This window comes from Rhinolophus sinicus, chromosome 13 (assembly GCF_057876585.1).
Source record: "Rhinolophus sinicus isolate RSI-liver-muscle chromosome 13, RSI-T2T, whole genome shotgun sequence".
Classification (NCBI taxonomy): domain Eukaryota; kingdom Metazoa; phylum Chordata; class Mammalia; order Chiroptera; family Rhinolophidae; genus Rhinolophus; species Rhinolophus sinicus.
Window position 1 is genome coordinate 47,120,806 of NC_142513.1, and position 24,954 is coordinate 47,145,759.

General features: G+C 45.6%; 1 protein-coding gene across 6 annotated transcripts in view; it reads left to right on the plus strand.

Moving 5' to 3' along the window:
- OCA2 (OCA2 melanosomal transmembrane protein) overlaps nucleotides 1-24,954 on the plus strand; it is an 82,174-nt gene that overhangs the window by 35,398 nt on the left and 21,822 nt on the right. For all 6 annotated transcript variants that reach the window (XR_012491200.2, XR_002139338.3, XM_074317610.2 and 3 more), the window contains exons 12-19: nucleotides 1,824-1,880; nucleotides 2,894-3,018; nucleotides 4,699-4,837; nucleotides 6,760-6,892; nucleotides 12,561-12,708; nucleotides 13,397-13,454; nucleotides 15,080-15,188; nucleotides 19,265-19,392. Coding sequence is in view for 4 of the 6 variants with exons in the window: in XM_074317610.2 (XP_074173711.2) it covers nucleotides 1,824-1,880; nucleotides 2,894-3,018; nucleotides 4,699-4,837; nucleotides 6,760-6,892; nucleotides 12,561-12,708; nucleotides 13,397-13,454; nucleotides 15,080-15,188; nucleotides 19,265-19,392 (897 nt within the window). In the remaining 2 variants the exon portion in view is untranslated. The remainder of the gene's footprint in view (nucleotides 1-1,823; nucleotides 1,881-2,893; nucleotides 3,019-4,698; nucleotides 4,838-6,759; nucleotides 6,893-12,560; nucleotides 12,709-13,396; nucleotides 13,455-15,079; nucleotides 15,189-19,264; nucleotides 19,393-24,954) is intronic.

Consider the following 24,954-nt stretch of genomic DNA (forward strand, 5'->3'; position numbering starts at 1 on the left):
CCTCTGTAGGTGCAGGGTGGGGAGCAGGGCAGTGCTCTGGGGTCAGGCTCCATGGAGGAACTCACCTTTGTGTTGGGTCCTGAAAAGTACAAAGGGTTGGGTCATCTGGAAGGAAGTAGGTGGCATGCCAAATGTCTTGTAAAATAAGTTTAACAAAAACCCTTAAATGAATGGCTTGTTAGATCCCTGGGGCAGCCATAATAAAGTACTCCAAATGGCACTGAAACAACTGAATGTCTTCCCTCTTTTCCGGAGGCTGGAATTCGAGATCAGGGTGTCGGCAGGGCTGGTCCCTCCTGAGGCCTCTCTCCCGGGTGTGTGGATGGCCACTGTTTCCCTGTGTCCTCACATGCTCGTCCCTCTGTGTATCTATGTCCTCATTGCCCCTTTTCATAGGGACAGTGGTCAGACTGGGTTAGGGCCCACTTTAACTTCATCACCCCCATAATACAGTCGGAGGTACTGGGCATTAAGATTTCAACAGATGAGTAGGGGCACAGTTAGCTCATAACAAATGGTTTATTATATTTTCAGTTGAAATCAGCTCAGCAAGTTTCTATGATTCTAGAACTTTTGGGGGTGGTGGTGGTAAAGACAGTTTATGTAAGCAGGCCCCTGCCTTTTCCACCCATTCCACGGCAGTCAACCAGCCTGGGGCCACTTACCCGCATCCCTGAGTTCCAATCTCTCTTGGGTGGCTCTGGCTGCAGATGTGTGGAACAGCTTCCTCACCAGAGTAGGAGGCCACACAGGACCCACCTGTTCACATTCGCGTTCGCATGAAGCTTCCGTTGGTGCGTCCCACAATAGCGCCCGGGGTCGTTAGGGTTGGGGTGATGGTCCCCTAGACAAGGCAGGTATTTGTACTGAGTCTAAACTGAGTTTTGGACATTTCTGTTTTACTCAGTTTATTTGAAAGACAATACATGGCCTACTATTTTCTAAGTACTTTAATTTACATCATTTTATTGAATTTTCACAAGGAACAAAACATTCAGAGTTGAGGTGAGGAAAACAAAGTGCAGAGGATTAAATCATTTTTTTTGCTCAAGGTTAAAATTAACTTCTACTTAGTAGCGGAATCAGTATTTGAACCTGCATCTTCTTACCCCACGTTAAATGCATGGTACACTGCCATCTGAGGAAGTGGAATGGAGAACCTTCCAGAAAGTTCAGGCTGGTGGATTAGACTTGGAATCAATGGGATGGTACTTTTTGTTACTATCTATGATGGTTACTGCCATCATCTCAGTGTTACCACCAGGAAGAAATGCAGCTGAGTAGGAATTCTGGGTTCATACAGAACTCAAAGAATAAGCATTTCAGCATAACTGCTCTTATTTGCATGTCCTGAACAAATTGGTGACAAAAACCTGTTTAATATTTTAGGAAACCAAATTTAGCCCAATTTAAAATTCGTCAAACGTTTAGTTCTTCTCGTGTGGATATTTAAGTGCAGAAGGTCACGTTCTGGCCCATTTCCTTCCTTGCTTTGTGACTGTAAGCAAGTCACCTTCCGTCCCTCTCCCAGTTTCCTGGTCTGGAAAACGAAGAGTAATAGTGGCCCCTAGGCTTGTTGTGAATGAAAGTCAGACGGATGATAATGTACCTGGGCACAGCTCCCTGGACAAAAATAGAGGTGCAGACCCGCTAGCAGGAGGCTCCGTGCAGGGGTTTGCAAGTGGGCTGCACTCAGTCCCCGCAGAAGCTCGATGACAGCAGCGCCCGCACAGGCCAGAGCTCAGCGGGGGCCTTGAGTGCAAGGTCATTTCAGGGCGGCGCTCAAGGCTTCTCCTTGTCTCCCTTTTCTCTTTTCTCCACAGATGATCTTAGTAGCCATATTTTCAGAAACTGGATTTTTTGATTATTGTGCCGTGAAGGTAGGTTTGATGTGTCCTTTTAACAGTTACGCGTTAATTGATATATTTATTTCCCACCATTACATATTTAGTAAGATTACTATTTAAAGCAAACATTTCTAAATTCCACCTTCCTTTTTGAAATTACTTGCTTCTGGAAGCCTGGGGACAGTTGCTGTGATCCGTCAGCTTCTCCACAAACAACTGAAGGAGATCAAGGAGAAGGGTCCTTGAGTCATAATTGTGTGGGACGTTATTTAAACTGGCACTCGAGAGCTACATATCAAAAACCGTTTTGCATTTTGGAGTAGCTAAATATTTCAAGTCATCAGCTTCTGATGACGTTGTTTTTTGGTGAAATAATGTCAACGACTACTTTCTAAGCATGGAGTGTATCCACATTCACTTTCATGACTGGGGCCCTGGGGGCCCTACCACGACCTGTCACTCAGGGTTGGCAGGAGGAGACCTTGCTGTACACGGTGAATGCAAAGGCTACCAATGTGCTTGCTTTATTTATCTTGTTAGAACTGAGACGTTCTTTAAAAAATTGTATCCTCAGCAAAGCACTTTGCAAACCCTGAGTGGCAGAACCACATGGTGGTGTTTGGTGTTCTCCATCTGTGCGCAGCGCCCTGCACCTTCCCGGGAGACACCTGGTGCCTTTCTCCTGGTACCTTAGTGCTGAAAGTCTCCTCTAAGCAGCAGGTCGGGTGGATGGCCCGACGCAGTCTAGGCCGTGCAAGCGGGAGGAGGTTGGAGAAGACTGGATAATGTTAAAGGGGTGGAGGCCCATCTCCTGTGGCAAGTGAACCATCCCAGGGCACCGTGCAGGAGCTTCGGATGCAGGGGACACAGGCCAAGGTGGATTTCCAGTGCCCCCGTGAGGCCATCACTCCCGTACCTCAGCAGACTTACCAGCCGTGGTCTCACTGTGCCCCCACCGTGCAGTGTTTATTCTCAGAGCCCTCAGGAAAAGGCGCATCTAGTCCTCAGCCTGCTGACCCTCACTCGTTCCTTTCCGTGTGTCCCAGGCCTACAGACTGTCCCGGGGGCGAGTGTGGGTCATGATCATCATGCTGTGTCTCATCGCCGCCATCCTGTCTGCCTTTCTGGACAATGTCACCACCTCTCTTCTCTTCACTCCCGTGACCATAAGGTATGCAGAGTGGCTCACGTGGGCGCCCGGCCAGGCTCACGGCAACGCCTGTAAGAGTCAGGAGATGCAAGCCTTGCTGTTCTGCGAGGAGAGACTGCCAGGGGCCAGGTGCTCTTGTCCATGGGTCCCCAGCAGGTCATCGAGCAGCCCTCTCGCTCTGGCCGCCTCTTGGGTGGCTCAAGGGACCCGGCCTGGATGGCGAATGGATGGGGGCCACTAAGCACAAGGTTTTATGGGGTAACTTGGGGAAGAGAAATTCGGTTCGATTCAGTTCCATTTCCTTTCATTCCATCCACTCTATTCACTTAACACATCGAGCACCACAGGCCGTTTGCCTGGAATCTGACGCTTGAGCTTCAGGCCCGGTCACTGTGGAGGCCCAGATGCAGACTCATGTACTCGGCATACCTCACGTGCGTCGTTTTAGAGACGGTGCCCCAGCATGTCATGGCCCTTCCTGCTTGGACCCATCGCATGCTGGCGCTCGGCTGGTCCTGAGTGCAGGAGACAAGCTAGCTTGCGAGGGCTTCAGACAAGTCACTTCAACTGCCTGCTTTGGGTGGTACCATCAGAGGGGTTAACAAGCGACCCTCCCTTGTCTGTACTGACTGGCTTTAAACAGGCCCACTTAGGTGGGCGCCATCTTGGTGCCGGTCAGGTGCTGGAGAGCACACAAGTTATTCACCTTCTAGAAGCAGGTCCCAGGGCTTCCTGAGCTGCTGCGGCTGACTGGGTCTGATACACATTTGTGCACTCAGTCCTGTCCCTCGTCCCCAGACACTGCACCCTGCTCAGCTTCCACACAGCCCCGGGCTGGTCCCCTCGGATGAGCTGGAGGTGGTGGAAGCTGCTGAGTCAGCAGGGCCGCCTGGCAGCCAGGACCCTGGCCGGTTTCCCTGGGAACGGGGCTGTGTGGATGGGCAGGTGTATGATGGGGACGCATGACGTGTTTCCTAAACTTTCTTTGGAGCAGCGTTTGTCAACTGTGTGCTCACCGAACCCACCTGGGGACATAGAATGCTGCCTCCCAGGCCCAGGCCCAGGGGTAGGTCTGTGTGGGCTGGGCAGCGACGGTCCCCAGGCAGGTGTAGAGGGCAGCCCACGTGGAGAAGCACTGCTGCCGAGTGCGTGCTCCTTCTCTAAGGAAGAGGTCTGTGGGTAGCAGCTAAAGGGAAGGGGTGAGGGTCAGCTTCGGGCCTCCACACCTGAGAAAGGGAAGTGCATAAGGAACCAGGTGTGCAGGCTTGGTGTGAGCCGCTGGGCGGGGGTGCTTTCTGCTCGGCTTCACCCCTGACTCACACGGGCCTGGTGGCCCTCGTCCGCTCACCTGAGCCTGGGCCTGTCCTCCACTGGAGACCTGCACACGTAACTGTGCTCCCTCCAGAACTGTGCGGGGCGGGGTGGAGGTACATTTCCACACTGACGGTTCAAGTGCGTGGTGGGCTAACTTTCAGAGAAATGTAATTCTGAGTCAACTGTTGCCTGTATCTGTAGCGTTGTCGTTCACCCCTCAGCATTGCTTTCCTTACAGGTGCATGTGTGTGCGTGTGCAACCATGTGTGTGCGTGTGCATGTGTACACACGCGTGTGCTTTCCTTGTGCAAGTGCTTCAGACATTCAGGTTGCACATGGGCCTTTCCATGTGGACAGTGGGCCTTGCATGCCCTCTCTTTGTGGCAGGTTGTGTGAGGTGCTGAATCTTGATCCAAGACAAGTGCTCATTGCAGAAGTGATCTTCACAAACATTGGAGGAGCTGCCACTGCCATTGGGGACCCACCAAATGTCATTATTGTTTCCAACCAGGAGCTGAGGAAGATGGTACGTACCCGCATGCAAGGGTGGCTCCTAGGAAACATGGAGCCCAGCCTCCTGCCCACGGAGCACTGTGCCCCACAGGGACACATCCTCTGTCTGCCCATCATGCTGAGTGCTGTTGGCTCTCTGGGGGGTGGGGTTAGGTGACGGGCCTCCAATGTACTGGTAAGTGGGCTGAGTCATTTCATACTCATTCTGATAAATTTTTCAGGAAACAGATTGATACACTCATTTATGTAGTCAAAGTAGAATATATTAATGGGAACTGAGGTTTCAAGAATAAAATGATCTGTTCCCTTATTTTCCAGCAATGATGGGTGAATTCATGATGAAAAAATGTGAATTCTTTTTTAAAAAAGATTCACAAAATCAAGATGTTTGGGAATTTTTTGAAAGCTCTTATAAATATTAAACTATAATTTCTTTGCACATAAAGTAAAACGAAAGATTTGAAGAAAGTGCAAATGGTATTTTACATATCTAAAGAAGTTAGCACTAGAATTACAAAATTAATTTTCATTTACCATTCTTTGGTCATTACAGTTTTCTCATATCTATCCTTTTAGTATCAGTGAAAACGCTTCCAAATTGGTGCCGTTTGTTATAGATGGTGTGTTTTTGTGTGTGTCCATGAGGGGCATCAATGTGTTTATGTGTGTGTGTGTCCATGTCAGTGTGTTTGTGTGTGCTGTGTTCCGTAAAAATATTTAAGCTTTGGCTGTCGGGTATGATGGCCTTTGTGGGTCCACCATGTTCAGAGATTCGGGGCATAACTTCGATGCTCTGCTAAACTCTAATACCTGTGGTTTGCCTGGGAAACCAGCTGGCAGCTGTGTGAGCTTCCCTGTCCGTCCACGGTCGTGTCACCCTCGGCAAAGCACTGGCGTGTATCCAGGGGCACCTGTCACCCAGGCTAGGCCTCATCACACAGAAGAGAACTATTTTTAGAGACACATATTTTTATTTTTATTCTATAGTGACACATGTATTGTAGACAATAGAAATCACACACCAAAAAAAAAAAAAAAAATTGTGTGATCCCAGCACAATTATCCTCTCAGTATTTGGGTGCATACAGTCTCCCAGAATGCTTGTGTGTGGACAGACATGGGTAAACAGACAGTATTACCTCTACTCTGGCCAAGATGAAGTAACAGGGGCTGATTTCCTATCTTACTGATGCTAAGACATCCAAAAAGAAAGTAAACCAAAAACCAAAACAAGAATCCCAAACCAAAATCAGATAATGGTAATCAAGATACTTGACATCAGGCTTAAAAAGGACAGTGGTCCCCAAGAGATGGGAAACAAAGGAGGTGAGGTGAGCTGTGATGGCCCCAGCTCACCCCTGAGAGAGTTCCCAGGATGCAGTGCAGGAGGAAGGCCACGGGGGCTCATCGGACTCCTGAGCTGAGGGCCCAGACTGAGTCTGGAGAGACCACGGCAGTTAGAAAGTGCAGGACAGAGAGGAGAGCTGCACAGGGAGAGCCCCAGAGATCTGTGGGGGAACCACCCAGGCCAGGGGAAGAACAACCCAATAAGATGAGAGGGAAGAGCGCTTGACACACGGGCCAGAAAAAGGGGCGCTCGGAAGGGTGGTCATTGGCTCTCTACTGAATACTGCCCTGGTTCCACCTAATAAATCTGGAAGACCCCAAACAATCAAGCTTTTGCTCGGTAGTTTAACTGCATCCAAGAATGAACCGCATGAATATTGACAGGAATACAAAAACATCCAACAATGCACAGTGAGTTCACAGTGTCTGGCCTCCACTCAGAGGTCACAAGGCCTGCAAGGAAGCGAGAAAACCGGACCCGCAACAGGAGAATGTGACCCACTTGGAACCAGCTAGAATGGATGTGGGAGCTGCGCCTGTGCAGCGAGAGCCCCGCCTGTCACCTTACTTCCTGTTTCCTGTTTCCAGGGCCTGGACTTCGTGGGGTTCACGGCTCACATGTTTGTTGGGATTTGCTTCGTCCTCCTGTTCTCCTTCCCCCTCCTCAGACTCCTTTTCTGGAACAGGAAGCTATACAACAAGGAACCCAGTGAGATTGTTGGTGAGTGTGAGCACACCTCATGCAGACCCAGTGTGTGCTGCCGTGACACTGTTCCGGGGGAAGGTCTGTCACATGCAGACCATTGGGGACATGTTGGTCATGTCCCATCTGCCTCCTGGTACATAGTGTGCTTTCAGGGGGTTCAAATCCATGACCTGTGCCTTTTTTTTTTTTTTTTTTTTGACCTGTGCCTCTTTAGGTTTTTTTTTTTTTTTTAAATTAAATTTATTGGGGTGGCAATGGTTATTAAAGTTACATAGGTTTCAGGTGTACAATTCTGTAATACGTCATCTATATATCACATTGTGTGTTCACCACCCACAGTTCTCCTTCCATCACCATATATTTGGCCCCCGTTACCCTCATCTACCCCCCACTCCCCCCTTACCTTCTGGTAACCACTAAACTATTGTGTGTGTCTATGAGTTTTTCTTTAGTTTTTTAAAATTAAATTTATTGGGGTAGCATTGGTTAATTACATTATCTAATTTTCAGGGGTACAGCATTATAATTTGACATCTGTGTACTCTACTACACGCTCACCACCCAAGGTCTAGTCTCTTCTGTCACCATACGTGACCTCTTTACCCACTTTGCCCTCCCCCCCACCCCTCCTCTCTGGTCACCACCATTCTGTTGTTTGTGTCTCTGACTTTGTTTTTATTTGTTTTGTTAGTTCATTTGCTCCTTTTTGTTTTATATTCCACATCTGAGTGAGATCATGTGGTTTTTGTCTTTTTCTGACTTATTTCAGTTAGTGTAATACTCTCAAGATCCATCCATGTTGTCGCGAATGACAAGATTTCATCCTTCTTATGGCTGAGTAGTACTCCTGTGTGTGTGTGTGTGTGTGTGTGTGTGTGTGTGTGTGTGTACATACTACATCTTTATCCATTCATTCTTCAGTGGACACTTAAGTTGTTTCCATGTCTTCATTATTGTAAATAATGCTGCAATGAACATGGGGGTGCATATATTTTTACAGAAAAGTGTTTTCATATTTTTCACATAGGTAGCCAGAAGAGGGATTGCTGGGTAGTTCTATTTTTAATTTTCTGAGGAACCCCCATCCTGTTTTCCATAGTGGCTGCACCAATTTACTTTCCTGCCAACAGTGCATGAGGGCTCCCTTTTCTCCACATCTTCTCCAACACTTATGTCTTGTCTTACTGATAATAGCCATTCTAACATGTATGAAGTGACATCTCATTGTGGTTTTGACTTGCATCTCCCTGGTGACTAGTGACGTTGAGCATCTTTTCATGTGTCTGTTGGCCATCGGTCAATCTTTCTTGGAAAAATGTCTATTTAGGTCCTCTGCCCATTTTTTAATCAGATTTTTGTTGTCGTTGCTGTTGTTGAGTTGTATGTGTTCTTTATATATTTTGGATATTAGCCCCTTATTGGAAGTATCATCTGCAAATATCTTCTCCCATTTGGTTGGTTGCCTCTTTGTTATGTTGATGGTTTCTTTTGCTGTGCAGAAGCTTTTAAGTGTGACGGAGTCCTATTCATTTATTTTTGCTTTTGTTTCCCTTAGAGGGGTTTCACAAAACCCCTCTGAGACCCAGGTCCATAAGCGTAGGGCCTATCTTTTCTTCTCTTATTATGTGGTTTGAGGTTTTCCATTCAAGTCTAATCCATTTGAGTTAATTTTTGTGTGTGTTGTCAGAGTATAGTCTTGTTTCATACTTGTGGCTGTCCAGTTTTCCCAACACCATTTATTGAAGAGGGGATGGCTGGGGCCTGGATAATGCTGAAACTTACAGCAGTGCCAACATAGGCTGTAAATCAGCACAAAACATGCTGTGCAGTCAGGGCGATTGCTCTGGGCCACTGTTGGGAATAGGGGTCTCCAATTTGCAGTTGCTTAGTATAATTACAGATTCCCAGGCCTTGCCTTAGAGATGGGGTTCAGCAGGTCTGCAGGGGCACCTAGGGCATCTGTCAGAGCACACTTGGTCCTGCTGTCCCAGGACCCTGCACCATAGCCATGAAAAGTTACCCTGAAATCTCAAAGCCTTTTCTCATCCTCACTTTGACTTCATGCCATGTGGGCGGGTAGTGCCCTGCTTGTCATCAGTTCTCAGAGCCCTGAGCTGCTGGTCATCGAGGCAAAGAGAACCACGTGTGACACAGGATGCCTCTGCTCACAGCTAGCTGTCCCGACTGTCACCAGGCCATACCATCACAGGGGCCAGGGCAGGTTAGCCTGCCAAGTGGAGGAGAACGTGACTTATTTGGTGAAAAGCACAAATAAACACCAGAGTCAACGCCTTGCTAATATTTTGTATAGAATATATGTATCTATACACATTGAGGATATTGGTGTGTAGTTTCCTTTTTTATGTCTTTTTTTCTTTTTTTTTTCGCTGTCCTCATAGGATAAGTTCAGATGTATATTCTCCTCTTCAGTTTTTTTCAAAGAGATGTTGTAGAATTGCTACTACTTTCCCCTTAAATGTTTACAAGGTCATTTAAAGGCCTGGATTTCCTTCTTTCCTTCCTTTCTTCTGTGTGTGTGTGTGTGTGTGTGTGTGTGTGTGTGTGTGTGTCTGTCTGTCTTTGTGTGTGTATATGGGGGAAGGTTTTTAACTAGAATGATTAAAATTCCTTAATAGATATAGGCCTGGCTATTAAGGTTATCTTTTGCATCTTGAGTGATTACTGGTGGTTTACATGTTTCAAGGAATTTGTCCATTGTATCTCAGTTATGCAAAGAATTATTCTAAAGTTGTTCAGAACATTCTTTCATTATTCTTTTTTAGTGTTTTGTTAAGGTATTTTACTTATTACTACTTTTTATTGTGACACAATTGGTATACAAGATTGCACATATTTCATTATAATTCTGTATTTGCATACACTACATAGTGCCCACCACTGTAAGTCTAGTTATCATCCATCACCATACAGTTGGTCCCCTAATTTAATTTCACAATGGTCAGAGAATAACTTTTGTAAAACTTGAATTCTTTTAAATTTATTGAAACTTGTTTTATGGCTAGAATGTAGTCCAAACTTGTAAACTTTCCATGTGCATTAGAAACGAATATTCTGCTGTTGTTGGGTGATGTTATGTCTATATGGTCAGTAGGTCAAGTTGGCTGATAATATTATTCAAATCTTCTATATTCTTGTTGATTTTCTGTTTACTTGTTTTATCAATCATTGAGAAATTGATATAGAAATCTCTAATTATGATTGTGGATTTGTCTATTTCTCTTTGCAATTCTGTGATTTTTGCTTTATACATTTTAAAATTCTGTTATTGGGTTACATAAACATTTAGGGTTCTTATGTCCTCTTGAAGATATATCATTAGGAAATGACCTTCCCTATCCATAGCCGTATTCTTGCTCTGAAATTTATCTTGTTGTTAATGTAGCAGTTCCCACTTTCTCTTGACTAGTGTTAGTGTGGTGTATCTTTCTATCCTTTTACTTTTAGCATACTTATTCCTTTCTATTTAAAGTGCATTTCTTACAAGTAGCTTATAGTTGGGTCTTACTTTTTTATCCAATCTGATTAATCTCTGCCTTTTAATTGGTGTGTTTATATCATTTATATTTAATGTGATTAGTGATATGGTTGAATTTAAGTGTATTATGTTGTTGCTTTCTCTTTTTTATATTCCTTTCCCCCTCATTTTATGTCTTGTTTTGAATAGAATATTTCAAAATATTCCATTTTATCTCCTCTTTCTGCTGTAACATTTTTGGCTCTAATTCTGTTTTGTGATTTTAGTGATAATTATGCCACAACTTCAAGCGATGTTCTACCACTTACTGTAAAGTATAAGAACCTTACGATAGTATAATTCCATTTCTCAACTCCTGGCCAGGGCATTTTCCCCTGAGACTCCTACCTCAGAGCTTCTCCAGAGTGATGTTTTGTACTTGGCTTTTCCGAAAGCAAGTTCATTCGTTTTTCTCCCTCTCCTGCTCTTTCCTTTTATATAATCTCATGGTGGTTTTTTGGGGGGGAGAGTCAACATTTTTTGTTATTGCTGTTTAGTCTGAAATACAAATCAAAATACATTTTTGTTATATATCGTGTTAACAAGCTTGACATTCTTTTAAATACAAGATGACTTAATGTAGGTACTTTAAAACTTTCTTTGTAAAAACAATACATTTTATATTGGAAAGAAATAGCTCATTAAAAAGATACGTGGTATGTGGGCTATTATATTTCATTATTTTATTTTATTTTACTGTTTACGAATGCCAAACTTGGGAAGCATTCCCTCCAAGTTATTTTGGTCTGCTAAAATCTGTAAGTATTCCTCTTATAACAAAAATAAATTAAATTATAGTGTTGAAAAAACAGAAATATTTGGCTTAGGCCTCTAAGAGCCCTTGAAAACGACTTAGGATATGTTTCAACTGTATGGAGGAACATTCTAGAATCCACCTGAAAATGTTGCTTATTGAGGTGTGAGACTTTCCAGAAGGAAATTATGGATCTGATTCTCTGAAGAGGTATAAACTTGAATTATACCCAAGTTTCTTTCAGTAAGCTACAGAGTGTCAATTTGTATCGAATTAAAACACATCACTCACCTTGTTTGACCCTTTAGAGAAAACCATGTGTGAATCGAGATGGATTTAGTGTAGTGTTCCTGTGTACTGGTGGTTGTGTCTTTTCTGAGTCTGGACATGCTCAGCTTGCGTCTCTCCGCCTCGCTCATTGATGCCACTCAGCGTTTGTAGTAGGTCTGCTACCTAGTGGGTGATCACCACTCGTGCATGGAATAGAGGGGCTGAAAAGGTTGTGCTTTCCTGTCGCTTTGAGAGCTGCAACACAGGCCTGGGTAATTGCCCAGCCTCCCCTCTGCCCTGAGCCACTGTCAATTGCTCAGACCTGCCTGAGAGGGTTCAGCCTTTGACTTTCATCTCGAATTCCTGTGCTTGGTGTGGTGCAGTATGTCGACATAATAGGTGATTGGTGAAAATACTGTGCCTCCTTGTATCCTTTCAGTGGATAGTTTGAGGGATTTATGTGGTGCCTTTAATGGTAAAATAGAGCTTACATGGAAACTTCCATAAAATGTTTTAGTATTTTAGAAGCCAATGAATTGGCCAATCATTTCTCTCTACTCTTCTGTATCATAAGGTGTCTGAATTCACTGATGGGAGAAAATTGGCCTCATCCTGTTAATTTCAGCATTTCCTAAGGTTGTCTGCGTCCCTCTCACCTATGGCCTTTCCTAGACAGGAGCTCAGTGTGGGGCCTGGTCGGGAGCGAGGGCCATCCCATGTCCTGTTCTTACCACATGCCCTACTGTGGAGCCCAGGCGCGGCCCACTGAGAACTACACTGTGTTTCTGAAATTGTTCAAAGGTTGGGCAGTGTCTGCATTTGGCTGAAAGCATGACCTGAACTGCTGGCTGCAGGAATTAACTTCCTGGGATGGGAAGGGTATTGCGTGCTGGCTCTGATATGTCTATTCCAAAATTGATTCTTTGCGCAGAGAGGTGAAATTGCATGATTTGGGATCCATGTGACTTTGAACAGTCAGCTCTGTCCCCTGGTTCCGATGACACAGATGCTTCACAGCCCTGCTGTGTGGTTTGGCCCTTGGTTATCTGCATATCCGCGACTGTGCTTCCGGTCCCTGGAAGGCAGTGGGGTTGTGGGTGTCCGCTGACGTTCTTGTTCCGCAGAGCTGAAGCACGAAATCCACGTGTGGCACCTGACCGCACAGCGCATCAGCCCTGCCAGCAGAGAAGAGACAGCGGTGCGCGGCCTGCTTCTGGGGAAGGTGCTAGAGCTGCAGCAGCTGCTGGCCCACCGGCTGCACACCTTCCACAGGTACCCACAGGGCGACCTCCCCTATCGCCCCTAGTGCCCACATGGGCGATTCCGTCAGGTCACACGAGTGTTCTTCAGAGCACACCATGTCACCACGAACTGCGTGCTACTGTGTTTTCCCCGAAAATAAGCCCCAGTTAAGATCATCAGCCAGACGGATGCATTTAGTACGATATGATGATGCTCCAGAAGATGACATGACTGTATTTGAATAAATGCAGATTGTTGTACATGAAAAAATAAGACGTTCCCTGAAAATATGCCCTAATGCGTCCTTTGGAGCAAAAATTAATATAAAACCCGGTCTTATTTTCGGGAAAATATGGTAATGAGTATGTTTGGGTGTCAGAAGCTGTGCTAAGCCTCTCATGGGCCAGTTTTGGGTCACCTTCCCTTGGCTCTGCGGTATGCTGATAGCAGCCCAGGTTAAGGGTGAGAAGACAGGCCAGTGTCCGCCGACATTTCCTGTGCTCCCTCACATTTCACCAGACATTCCATCATCTCATGTGTTGTTTTTCTTTAGAAACACAGAGCAAGCATCTTTCCCAACCCGTTCACCCAGCTCCCCTGCCACAACTAGGCATGTCCCACCCACCTCACAGCCCCACCAGGCGCCCCTTAGTGGGCATTCTGCCGACCTGCCGGCTAGACGCTCCCCGGAGGACGAGTCTGCCCTTTTCTGTTTCAGACAGATCTCACAAGAAGACAAGAACTGGGAGACCAACATCCAGGAGCTGGAAAGGAAGGTATGTCCTGCGGCTTCTTTTCTCAGGGGTTTCTGACTCGCCTCTGGAAGAGGAGACTGAGGCTCGCTTTGTCCACAAATCGAAAGGTTACACTTTCTGTTCCCTTCCTGTGGTAAATGTGGGTGCCGTGGCTCCCTGAGCCTGAGAGGCGGGTCCGTGGTTTCCATTTTTTGGACAAGAGAAGCCTGAGATGGAGCAGCGTTAGGGACACACATGGGGTGAGGTGGCCTACTCTCTGCCTTCCGGAGCGACAGCTCATTTTGGGTGATTTTGCTCACCTTCCCGCGCCTGTGGACATCCTCAGCCCACATGAGAACACGTAACGCCCTCCCCCGGCCGAGAGAGTGCCTCTCAGAATCTGTGAGGACTCATTCCGGTTTCTGTGAAGTTTTAAATCCATGCCATTTCTTTCCTAGGGAGAGACTGAAGATCTACTCTCTAATTGTGATGAGAGCATTTTGTCCTTGGCCGAAGGGAACTTTGGGGTTGGGGTCCTGGGGGGTAGTGTGTTCTTGGGGCTTTGTGCTGTGGAGGAAGGGTGTGGCTGTGACACTGTCTGGGCCCCAGGCTCGCACAGACCCTGCCTGCCTTGCTAGACTGCGCTCTGGCTGTGGGGTAGGGAAGAGGCCCTGTACCTGTCTGTCCCTGGTGGGCGAGGGCTGGGGAGAGGTGCAGGGCAGAAGCAAGGAGCTTGGCAGTGTCCCGGGTTGCTGCTAAGAGTTCTCACCTGTCTACGTGTGGCTAATTCTAACGCTAGACAGACAGACAGACAGATGTGCCTGTGGGATCCCACCTGAGACATTTCACATGGTGGAGCACGACCCCCACAGCGGCCTGGGGGCAGGACGACCTGGCGCCCATCAGTATGTGTGTGGGGGCCACACTCCCTGCCCAGCCCGTCTGGCCGTGGCCTTGGGAGCACAGACCCTTGGGGTTCCTCGCTCTGCCTCTCTCTGTGGGTCAGGCCCACAGGCTGCTGGTCTGCAACTCTGAGAGCAATGAGTGCTGCTGGGCACAGTGTGTCTTCCGGCTCATCCTTCCCCACCTAGAACATGGTGTCCTCCTGTCATGTAGGGGCGTGCTGAGTGCCCTCCGGGATCCCCAGCGTCCCCATGAGCGCTGCATGAAGGGACCCGGTAAGACTTCAGCATGTTATTATTGCAAGAACGTGTCAACCTCAGCTCCATCGTGAGCAGGGATTTGCACATGGGAGAGAGTGGGAGCAAAAGGCGACGCGCACCAGCACCTGTGGAAATGCATGTATCTTCAAGGCCAGGTCCCTGGGGTCATGTGTCGTCTCCCAGCGGCTCTGCCAGCATCTCACCTGATGCTTGCAGTGGGCTGGGAACAGTGTAGCACTTTCTCTGTCATATTGAAGAGGTATTTAGCCAGGTGTTTATAAAAGGATTGCACTGCACTGTGAATTTATTGTTTATTTTTCATAAGGATTTTGGGTGCTCTACTCTTGAATCTGTACGGTTTTCCTTGTAACACATTTCCTCATTATCTTCTTTCAAGTTCAAGTTGTTCTGTTTTTTGTCACAAAGAGAAATCTGTAGTGATTCAGGTCACACAGGACGACGGCCATGGGGCAGGAATGAGAAGGTTGTTTTCCTCTCTCACAGCACGGGATAGCGGACAGGATCCTGCTCGCCAAATGCCTCACGGTGCTGGGGTTTGTCATCTTCATGTTCTTTCTCAATTCGTTTTTCCCCGGCATTCACCTGGATCTAGGTGAGTCTCACTGCTGGGGTTTTGTTGCTGGGCTTTGCAGCTAACATCACAGTCAGGAAGGAAAGGTTTCAAAGCTTGCTCCCCCACACTGGGCAGGGTCAGCAAGGGCAGGGGTGCAGGAAAAGGGGTGCCTTACTGCACTGCCTCCTGTTTTATTTTCTTGAGGAAGGAGAGGGGAGGGGAGATGAGGGAGAGGAGGGAAGGAGAGGCAAGGGAGGGGAGAAGAGGGAGGGGAAGGGAGGCGAGGGAAGAGAGGGGAGGAGAGGGGAGGGAGGGGAGGTATGTCCAGCGCCTGCAGTCTCAGCCCCTCCAGAATTTAACATCAGAAGGGATATGGAACAGACTAGATACTATCATCTCTGTCAGTAACCACACCTTTAAACTGTTCCTAAAAGAGACAGAAAGTGACATCAGCAGGGCCACAGGGCTGAGTCTGTGTAACCTGACCACCTATGAGATGAGAGGCTGTGAAAGGGCTGCAGAATTACAGGAGATCCGCACAGCACCCTCTCCTTATCCAGTGACACCCCAGTGTCCCTGCCAGCGGAACCCCCTTCTCTCACCTCCTTCCCTTGGTTTCCCATCTCTTGCTTTCACTATTGCATTCTCATTCCCCACTACCACTGCATTCTGCGTTCTCATTCCTCAAACCCGGTGTCGAGGTCGCAGTGTAAGAGTTTACTGTCTATGTTTTCTTCTAGGAGTTTTATGGTTTTAGATCCTACATTTAAATCTTTAATCCATTTTGAGTTTATTCTTGTAGGTGGTGCAAGAATTGGTCCGGTTTCATTGTTTTGCATGTATCTGTCCACCATGTACTGAATAGACTGTCTTTACCCCATTGTATATTCTTGCCTCCTTTGTCATAGACTAAGTGACTGTATAGATGTGGGTTTATTCTGGGCTCTCTATTCTGTTCCATTGATCTATGTGTCTGTTTTTATGCCAGTACCATGCTGGTTTTTGCTGTTTTTTTTTGTTTTGTTTGTTTTGTTTTAAGATTTTATTGGGGAAGGGGAACAGGACTTTATTGGGGAACAGTGTGTACTTCCAGGACTTTATTTTTTTTTCCAAGTTAAGTTGTTGTCCTTTCAATGCTAGTTGTGGATGGTGCCATTCAGCTTCAAGTTGTTGTCCTTTCAGTCTTAGCTGTGGAGGATGCAGCTCAGCTCCAGGTCCAGTTGCTGTTGCTAGTTGCAGGGGGCCCAGCCCACCATCCCTGCGGGAGTCGAACCAGCAACCTTGTGGTTGAGAGGACATGCTCCAACCAACTGAGCCATCTGGGAGCTCAGCGGCAGCTCAAGGTGCCGTGTTCAATGTTAGTTGCGGGGGCAGAGCCCACCATCCCTTGCGGGATTCAGGGAGTCGAACCGGCAACCTTGTGGTTAAGAGCCCACTGGCCCATGTGGGAATCAAACTGGCAGCCTTAGGAGTTAGGAGCACGGAGCTCTAACCACCTGAGCCACCGGCCCGGCCCAGTACCATGCTGTTTTGATTACAACAGCTTTGTAGTATGATTTGATGTCAGGTAGTGTGATACCTCCATCTTTGTTCTTCTTTCTCAGAATTGCTTTGGCTATTTGGGTTTTTTTATGGTTCCATATAAATTTTAGGATTACTGTTCTAGTTCTGTAAAAAACGCCATTGGTATTTTGACAGGGATTGCATCGAATCTATGTATTGTTTTGGGTAGTGTGGTCATTTTAACCATAATTCTTCCTATCCATGGGCATGGTATATATACTTCCATTTATTTCTATCTTGTTCAATTTATTTCTTCAGTGTTTTGTAATTTTCCGAGTACAGGTCTTTTACCTCCTTGGTTAAATTTATTCCTAGGTATTTTACTTTTTGATGCAACTGTAAACGGGATTATTTTCTTAATTTCTCTTTCTGATAGTTTGTTATTGGTATATAAAAATATAACCAATTTCTGAATACTAATTTGTATCCTGCTACTTTACTGAATTCACTTATCAGTTCTGATAGCTCTTTGTGGAATCCTTAAGATTCTCTCCATATAGTATCATGTCATCTGCAAATACTGACAGTTTTTACTTCTTCCTTTCCAATTTGGATGCTTTTATTTCTTTTTCTTGTCTGATTGCTGTGGCTAGAACTTACAGTATTACGTTGAATAAAAATGGTGAAAGTGGACATCCTGTCTTATTTCTGATCTTAAGGAGAATACTTTTAGCTTTTCTCTATTGAATATGATGCTAGCTGTGAGTTTGTCATATACTGAGGGTGCCAAAAAATGTATACACATTTTAAGAAAGGAAAACTATATTAAAATTGTAATACTCAATATATACTGATAGTCACGTTTGACTTCTGCAATTACAAGAGATGCTCAAAGTGGTTACCATCAGCATCCAGACACTTCTGATTATAGTAAACTACTGCTTGAGCAATGTTGACCAAAGTGTCCACTTGTATACATTTTTTTGGTACCCCCAGTATGACCTCTATTATGTTGAGTTTCCCTCTATTCCCACTTTGCTGAGAGTTTTTATCATTAGTGGATGCTGGATTTTGTCGCTTTTTCTGCATCTATTGATATGATCATATGATTTTTATCCTTCATTTTGTTTATGTGGTGTATCATGTTAATCGATTTGAGGATATTGAATCATCCCAGGCATAACTCCCACTTGATCGTGGTGTATGATATTTTTAATGTATTGCTGAATTCTGTTTGCTAATATTTTGTTGAGGATTTCTGCATCTATGTTCATCAGGGACATCAAACTATAATTTTCTTTTTTTTGTAATGTCTGTGTCTGGTCTTGGAATCAGGGTAGTGGTGGCTTCGTAAAATGAACTTGGGAGGCCTCCCTCCTCTTGAATTTTTGGGAATAGTTTGAGAAGTCCAGGTGTTTATTCTCCTTTGAATGTTTGGTAAAATTCACCTGTGAAGCCATCTGGTCCAGGATTTTTATTTGTTGGATTTTTAAAATTTTTTTATTACTGATTTGATTTCATTAGTAGTGATCAGTCAGTTCAGATTTTCTGTTTCTTCTTGATTAAGTCTTGGAAGACTGTATGTGTCTAGGAATTAATACAATTCTTTTAGATTGTCCAATTTGTTGGCATATAATTGTTCATAGTATTTTCATACAATACTTTGTATTTCTGTGGTGTCACTTGTTACTTCTCTTTCATTTCTCATTTTATTTGGGTCCTCTTTCTTTTTTTCTTGATGAGTTTGGTTAAAGGTTTATCAATTTTATTTATCTTTATAAAGAACCAGCTCTTGGTTTTGTTGATCTTTTGTATTGTGTGTTGTTGTTGTTTTAGACTCTGTTTCATTTATTTCTGCTCTGATCTTTATTATAGCCTTCCTTCTACTTACGTTGGGCTTTGTTTGCTGTTCTTTTTCTAGTTCCTTTAGGTGTAAGGTTAGATTGTTTATTTGAGATTTTTCTTGTTTCTTGAGGTAGGTCTATATTGCTATGAATTTCCCTCTTAGAACTGCTTTCACTGTGTCCTATTTGGGTCATTGTGTTTTCATTTTGATTTCTTCCTTGATCTCATTATTAACCCATTCATTGTTTAGTAGCATGTTATTTAGGCTCTATGTGTTTGTGTGTTTTTCAGTTTTTTCTTGTAGTTGATTTCAAGTTTCTTACTGTTGTGGTCAGAGAAGACATGACAAAATTTTAGTCTTCTTAAATTTATTGAAACTTCTTTTGTAGCCTAACATGTGGTCTGTCTTGAAAAATGTTTCTTGTGCACTTGAAATGAATATATATTCTGCTTTGGGGTGAAATGCTCTTAAAATATCAATTAAATCCATTTGGTCTAATGTATCATTTAAAGCTGCTGTTTCCTTGTTGATTTTCTGTCTGCAAGATCTGTCCATTGGTGTCAGTGGGGTGTTGAAGTTCGTTATCTTGCTTGTAGTATTGGTGTCATGTGGGTATACACTAACTAAAATATAAATTGTACATTTTAAATATGTTCAGTTTGTAGAATGAGTTATCCTTAATAAAGAAAAAAGCGATCAGAAGATGAAAAATTAATTAGTGTGTTAACAATTGAACTATATCTGTATGTCCATTTATGTTTTCCAGGGTGGATTGCTATTCTGGGTGCCATCTGGTTGCTAATTTTAGCTGATATCCATGATTTCGAGATAATTCTACACCGAGTAGAATGGGCAACACTTCTGTTCTTTGCAGCACTCTTTATTCTGATGGAGGTAAGACTTTAGAACTTTTGCAATGTGATCTTTTACCTAGATTTTATATTTCATATTTTATTTAGTGAATGAAGAAAGTGTCTTTCCACATATTCACTGAGTGGAAAATGATAGAGGTTGTATTTAGGCTCTAAGTTAAACCAGCTTTAATCTTAGCCACCTAAATATTTCTGATAAAATTGTTTAGTTGGTTGCCGTTGTTTTTTTCTTGAATTATCTTTGGGGTTTTTAAACTTGTTCGAAATTCATTTGCTGTAAAATACAGTTTGCTCTAAGTTGGGTTTGGAGCAAAATGACTTCTTACAGCAAGTTTACAGGATAACATTACTTGACCCTTTTCATTTTGTGTAATATTTAACTAAATATTCTATGTTTTCGTGGAAAAGTCTACCTTAGAGAAACAAGTGAATAATATGTATTGTTTTAGTTATAGTCTTACAGAATTATTCACAGTACTTTTCAATCTTGAGACTTGATTTATGAACTTGTGTTCTCAAATACCAAGCTTTACTGATGTAGAAAAGTCCTACTCCCCACAAGATCCCCTCAAGCGCACTTAAATGTGTCACATTAATCGCCTTAACTTGCTGATGACAGACCATTCGTTTTTAATTCCTCTCTGGGTTAAAACCTTAGCACTATTTTTTTCTAATTGTTTTTAAGACAGGTCTTTGAAACCTATGATTTGACTCATAATGGATTGTGTAGTTGTAACCAAGTGACTCATGTGGGCCTTTGCAATCTTTCAGGGAATAGTGAATTATACGATGTGTCCTCTGTTCCCTACTCACAAATGTCACCTCTCCTCTTCCAAGTGTTCTTTCCCCACTGAACCTGTAGAATATGAAGGGGAATGTTCTGGTTACTGTTTTTATGACTGGCCTTTGAAAGTCTCTGCCCCAGTTAATGTTTACTCCAGCTATAAACTGCTGTCTCATCTGGATTTTTTCCTCAATTATATGTCATATTTTCCTCAATTTTATACTTCACTTTGGGTTGATGGGGTGGAGGGGTAAACACTGGAATTTTTAAAACAACTTTACTGAGATATAATTTACATATCCTAAAATTCACCCATCTTAAGTTTATGATTTGATGATTTCTAGTAAATTTAGAACCTTTCCATCATCCCCCAAACATGCCATTTACAGTCAATTCTAGCTCCAACTCCACCTGTAGGCATCACTGGTCTCCTTTCTGTTGACTGATTTACCTCTCTTGTACTTTCCATCTAAAAGGAATCATATCGTGTAGTGTTTTCTATCTGGTTTTAAAAATTAGAATCCTGATGTTGAAGTCTCTGTGTTCTAGTGTTTGTCTTTAGCTCATGTGGTTTACTGCTGAAGAGAATTCTGTGATATGGATGCTCTATATTTTATTTACACATTTATCAATACTGCTTCCAATTTGGGGTATTATGAATATTGCTATTGCAAATGTTTGTGTACATTTGAGTATGCGTCTTTGTGTGAATATACGAGTGTGTATGTTTTCATTTCTTTTGGGTAGATGCTAGGTTTATCATAAGGTTAGCTTCTTAAGAAATGACCAAAATGTTTCCCACAGTAGCTGTACCATGTTACGTGCCCCCCAGCGATAGGATAGGATTCCAGTTTCTCTGTGTTCTCACTGTTACCTCCTTCTTGATTATAGACATTCTGGTAGGTAGTGAGAAGTGGTACCTCATTGTGACGCTCAGAGTCTTTTCAGTGACTAGCCATTTCTATATCTCTTTTGGTGAATTTCTGTTAAGATGTTTTCACCATTTTTCATTTATGTTGTTTGCCTTTTTATTGAGTTCTAAGAGTTCTTTATATATCCTGGATACAAATCCTTCATCAGTTTTATGATTTGCAAATATTTTCTTTCAGTCTTTGGCTTTCTTTTCATTTTCGTAGTGGTGTGTTTTGAAGGGTAATTAAAAACATTTTGGTACAAGTTTTGCATTTCTTATGTTACATTTCTGTGTGTTATATTCTTTTGGATGGTATTTTGAACCTAATTGTTTCCTTAATTTTATACTCTAAATGTACATTTCTATTGTATAGAATGCCATTAATCTTTTATATCGGTCACCTTGCTGAACCCATTTATTAGCCTAGCAGCTCTTGGATTCCTTAGAATTTTCTTTCATGCAATCTGCAGATAAAGACATTTTAGTTTCTTCCTTTTCTGATCTGGATGTCTTTAACCAGCTCACACTCTCTGTCCCCCAACCACCTTCCTGTTTTTTTTTCCTGTTTCTTTTTTTTCTTGTCTTGTTGACTAGAAGCTCCAGTTCAGTGCTGAAAAGCACTGACATCCACACCTTGTTCCTGATCTTAGGGGAAAAACATTCAGTTTTTAACCTTTACACATACTGTTAGCGGGAGGCCCTTTATCAGCTGATAAGGTTCCAATATATGCCTAGTTTGTTGTGAATTTTTTTTTTATCAGAAAGCGTATTGGATTTTGTCAAGTGCGTCGTCTGTATCTATTTGTCCTTTTCTGTGTTCTGTTTCTGAGTTTCTGCTGGATGTTTGTGTTTTTAGAAGCGTGCTCTAGCATATTTATTCTGTTTGAAATGTGGGCATGCAGTTTTATTCTGCTTCATGGGTTTTTGGAGGGGAATTTTCCTCAGTTGATGTGTGAAATTTCAGTTCCCGATGTTTTCTTGCTGTATCTGTATGCGTGACTTCACTTTCTTCTTGTAAATTTTATGGTATTGGGTTTGCTTGTTTTTAAAAACAATTTCTATGTAATGGCGCCCTCTTCTGTCAGCAGAACGACTTTGCGTGCTTTTGACTTGCAGGCCCCCACTCGGCCTCCTTTCCTGCTTTTCACAGTAACCACTCAGTTGTCCAAAGCAGCTTCTCCCTTCCTGAGTTCTCTGCCCCCAGGCCCCTCCCCATCCCCCACCGCTGGGCGTCCGGCAGAGCCACACCAGGGTCCTGCCCCTTGTGGAGCCCGGCTGGGACCCGCCCACGGTCGCCCCCCATGGCCCTGCACCGTGCCCTGGGCCTTCCCGGAAGCCCCCTCTCTGCCTCCTGGGGGAGGGGCGCTAGCGCGCTGGCTTGGGTGCGATGTTCGCTTCTTATTTACAGTCATCTTGCCCTTTTGGTGTTCTCTGTCTTCAGGTTGTGGGGAAGGCATGGCTGTGCAGAGTTTATCTTCCCCTTCTTGTTTCTCTTACCTTTTGGGGAGGAAATGTTGGAAGTCAGGCAATTCGATCCATCACTGCCCTTGACCTGGGCTACTGGCGTTGCCTACTTCTAAAAGGAAACCACTGCCAGACAGTGAACAGGTTGAGCAGGGCGGCCGCAGGCCAGGCACGCAGGGTCCCAGCAGTGTGGCCCTGTGCGACCCTCGGAACTCCACAGTGCAGAGAGGGTGGTGACTGCGCTTTGATATTCCGGGGGTGGGGTCTAGAGCAGACTCGCTACTCCCTCGTCCTGCGTCCTGAGCTCCGGCGACCAGGAGACACTTTCCTGCTTCCTGCTGCGTCCCTCCCTTCCCCTGGTCGCTGCCCGCGGGGACAGCGGCCACCTCCCTTGTGACCTGCGGGAGCACAGCCTCAGCACCTGGCCCGCCCGCGCTCCCACACCGAGGCCGCAGCACAGCCCTCGGAAGTCGCCCTACTGCTGAGTCGGCCGTGAATCCCGGACTCAGCATCCTGCCTCTGAAGCGTCTCCTGGGAAGGTCCCCAGACTTTACGTCGTTCGGGGTGAGGGCTCCCTCCTGCCTGTTCCCGGGAGACTGTGCCAGCCTACAGGGCAGGGCCTCTGCCACCCCGGCCTGGGCCCCCACTGGGTCCTGGGCTTCCTCAGCTTAGGGCCCGTGGGTAGTGAAGCCCTGAGCCTGCTCGATGCCCACCCGCCAGCGGTGTCATGGCTGTCACTCCAGACTCCAGGAGGAACGGTGTCAGAGCTGAAGGAAGTGACAACCTGAGCTGTGACTTTGATCCCCACCTGACGAATAAAGGGAAAGGCGAGAGTTTAAGCATATCCAAAGGCATCGTGTTAAAAGCAACATTTTCGTGCCAGGTGCCCGGCAAAGTACATCCATCGTTTTAAAGATCCTGTCAGAGGCTGAGACCAATGTCTTGAATCGGGAGAGTTTCTGTGCTGCATGTTATTCTAAGGGAAAATAAAAAAGGGTTTCCTGATACTGTCAAGTGAAACATCAACTTAAAATTTCTCTAGAATGAAAAGACACCTTGTTATATGGGAGAAATGCTCCCCAAATATTGAAGATTCATTCCTGAGCATGAGAGTGGGCCAGAGTAATGCAAGTGCCAGTAGTTCTCCAGTTTTCAGTCAGGCTCTGGGGCTTCCAGTCTCCTGGACCCTCCCAAGGGAGCGGAAGATGCTCTGTGGCTGGTGGGTGGGGACAGGAGGGCATGTGCCAGAGCCCTGGGGAAGCAGGTTTCCAGGGCTTGCCTTTCAGGAATAGAAGGTGTGTCTAGTGAGCAGCTGGAGTTCGACATCACCTCAGTCCTCGCTTCAGTCTCCCCGCACACCTTCTGAGCCAGGACTCTTTCTCATGAGGCCCTGAGTGCGGGTTGGGGGGAGTCCGTGAGTCCTGGAGTCTTCAGTCAACAAGTGAAAGAGGGTGACTCACAGTGCCAGGACCGGAAGGGGACCGTGGGCTTTGCGAAGGTCGCTCCATCGTGACAGCTGTGCGTCCTCAGTACCAGCAGGAAGGACAGACTGGCTGACTGACAGATTGGGGTTCAGGGAGAAGCTTACTAGGTGGGTCATATGCAGGGCAGTGTGTGCTGGTTGGGAGGCCGTGTTCGGCGTGTGTGCTGTGCCACATCCCCCAGCGTGAATCCCTTCGCTCATAGCAGCCCCCTTGGCAGACGGAGGCTCAGAGAGCACTAGTGACACACAGGCTCTCTCAGGGCTTTCTTCCCCTTTGTCCTCCTTCCTTGCTGTCTGATGTTGAGAGGCCACCAAGGGGGTCCCTGTCACATGTTCTCGCAGCCGGGGGCAGTATGTCCAGAATGTTCTCCGAGAGTCCCCCAGGTCCATGTAGGTGATGCCAGCTCTGCAGACCACCGCTGGGTGAGCAGGTGCCCTGCAGGTGCCTGTGTGTGCTCTGGGGCCGGATTGGCCCCTCGGTGTTCCGTCCTCACGGGACGAGGAGCAGGCCCTGTGCAGGCGTCTATGTGGGGAGCGGGCCGCCTGGCAACCTGCACACCCCATTCAGCCAGGGCTTTTGGACACATCGTGTCCCCACATCGTGGCCTGTCCAGGGGAGGAAGCTTGCTTTCTCCTCTGCCAGCGATGGTGGTTGTCCCCCCTCCAGGGCAGCTGCAGAGCTCAGGGCATCCCTGGGACAGTCCCCATCTAGGCTGAGTTTTGGTTATAACGGGACCCTCTTCCTGTGGGGTCTCAGAGCACTCCCGGAGCTATGCGCTGTGGTGGGGTGCCCCTCCCGGAACCCTGCGGCTGCCCCAGCGATGCCTTAGCAGGAAGGCAGGCCTTGCCCCCCAGCAGCTAGTTCTCAGCAGGGAGAAGAATGCCTCCTGCACCTGTGTTGGCGAGGGAGCCATAGTCCCCTGGGATTGTCAGAGGCACC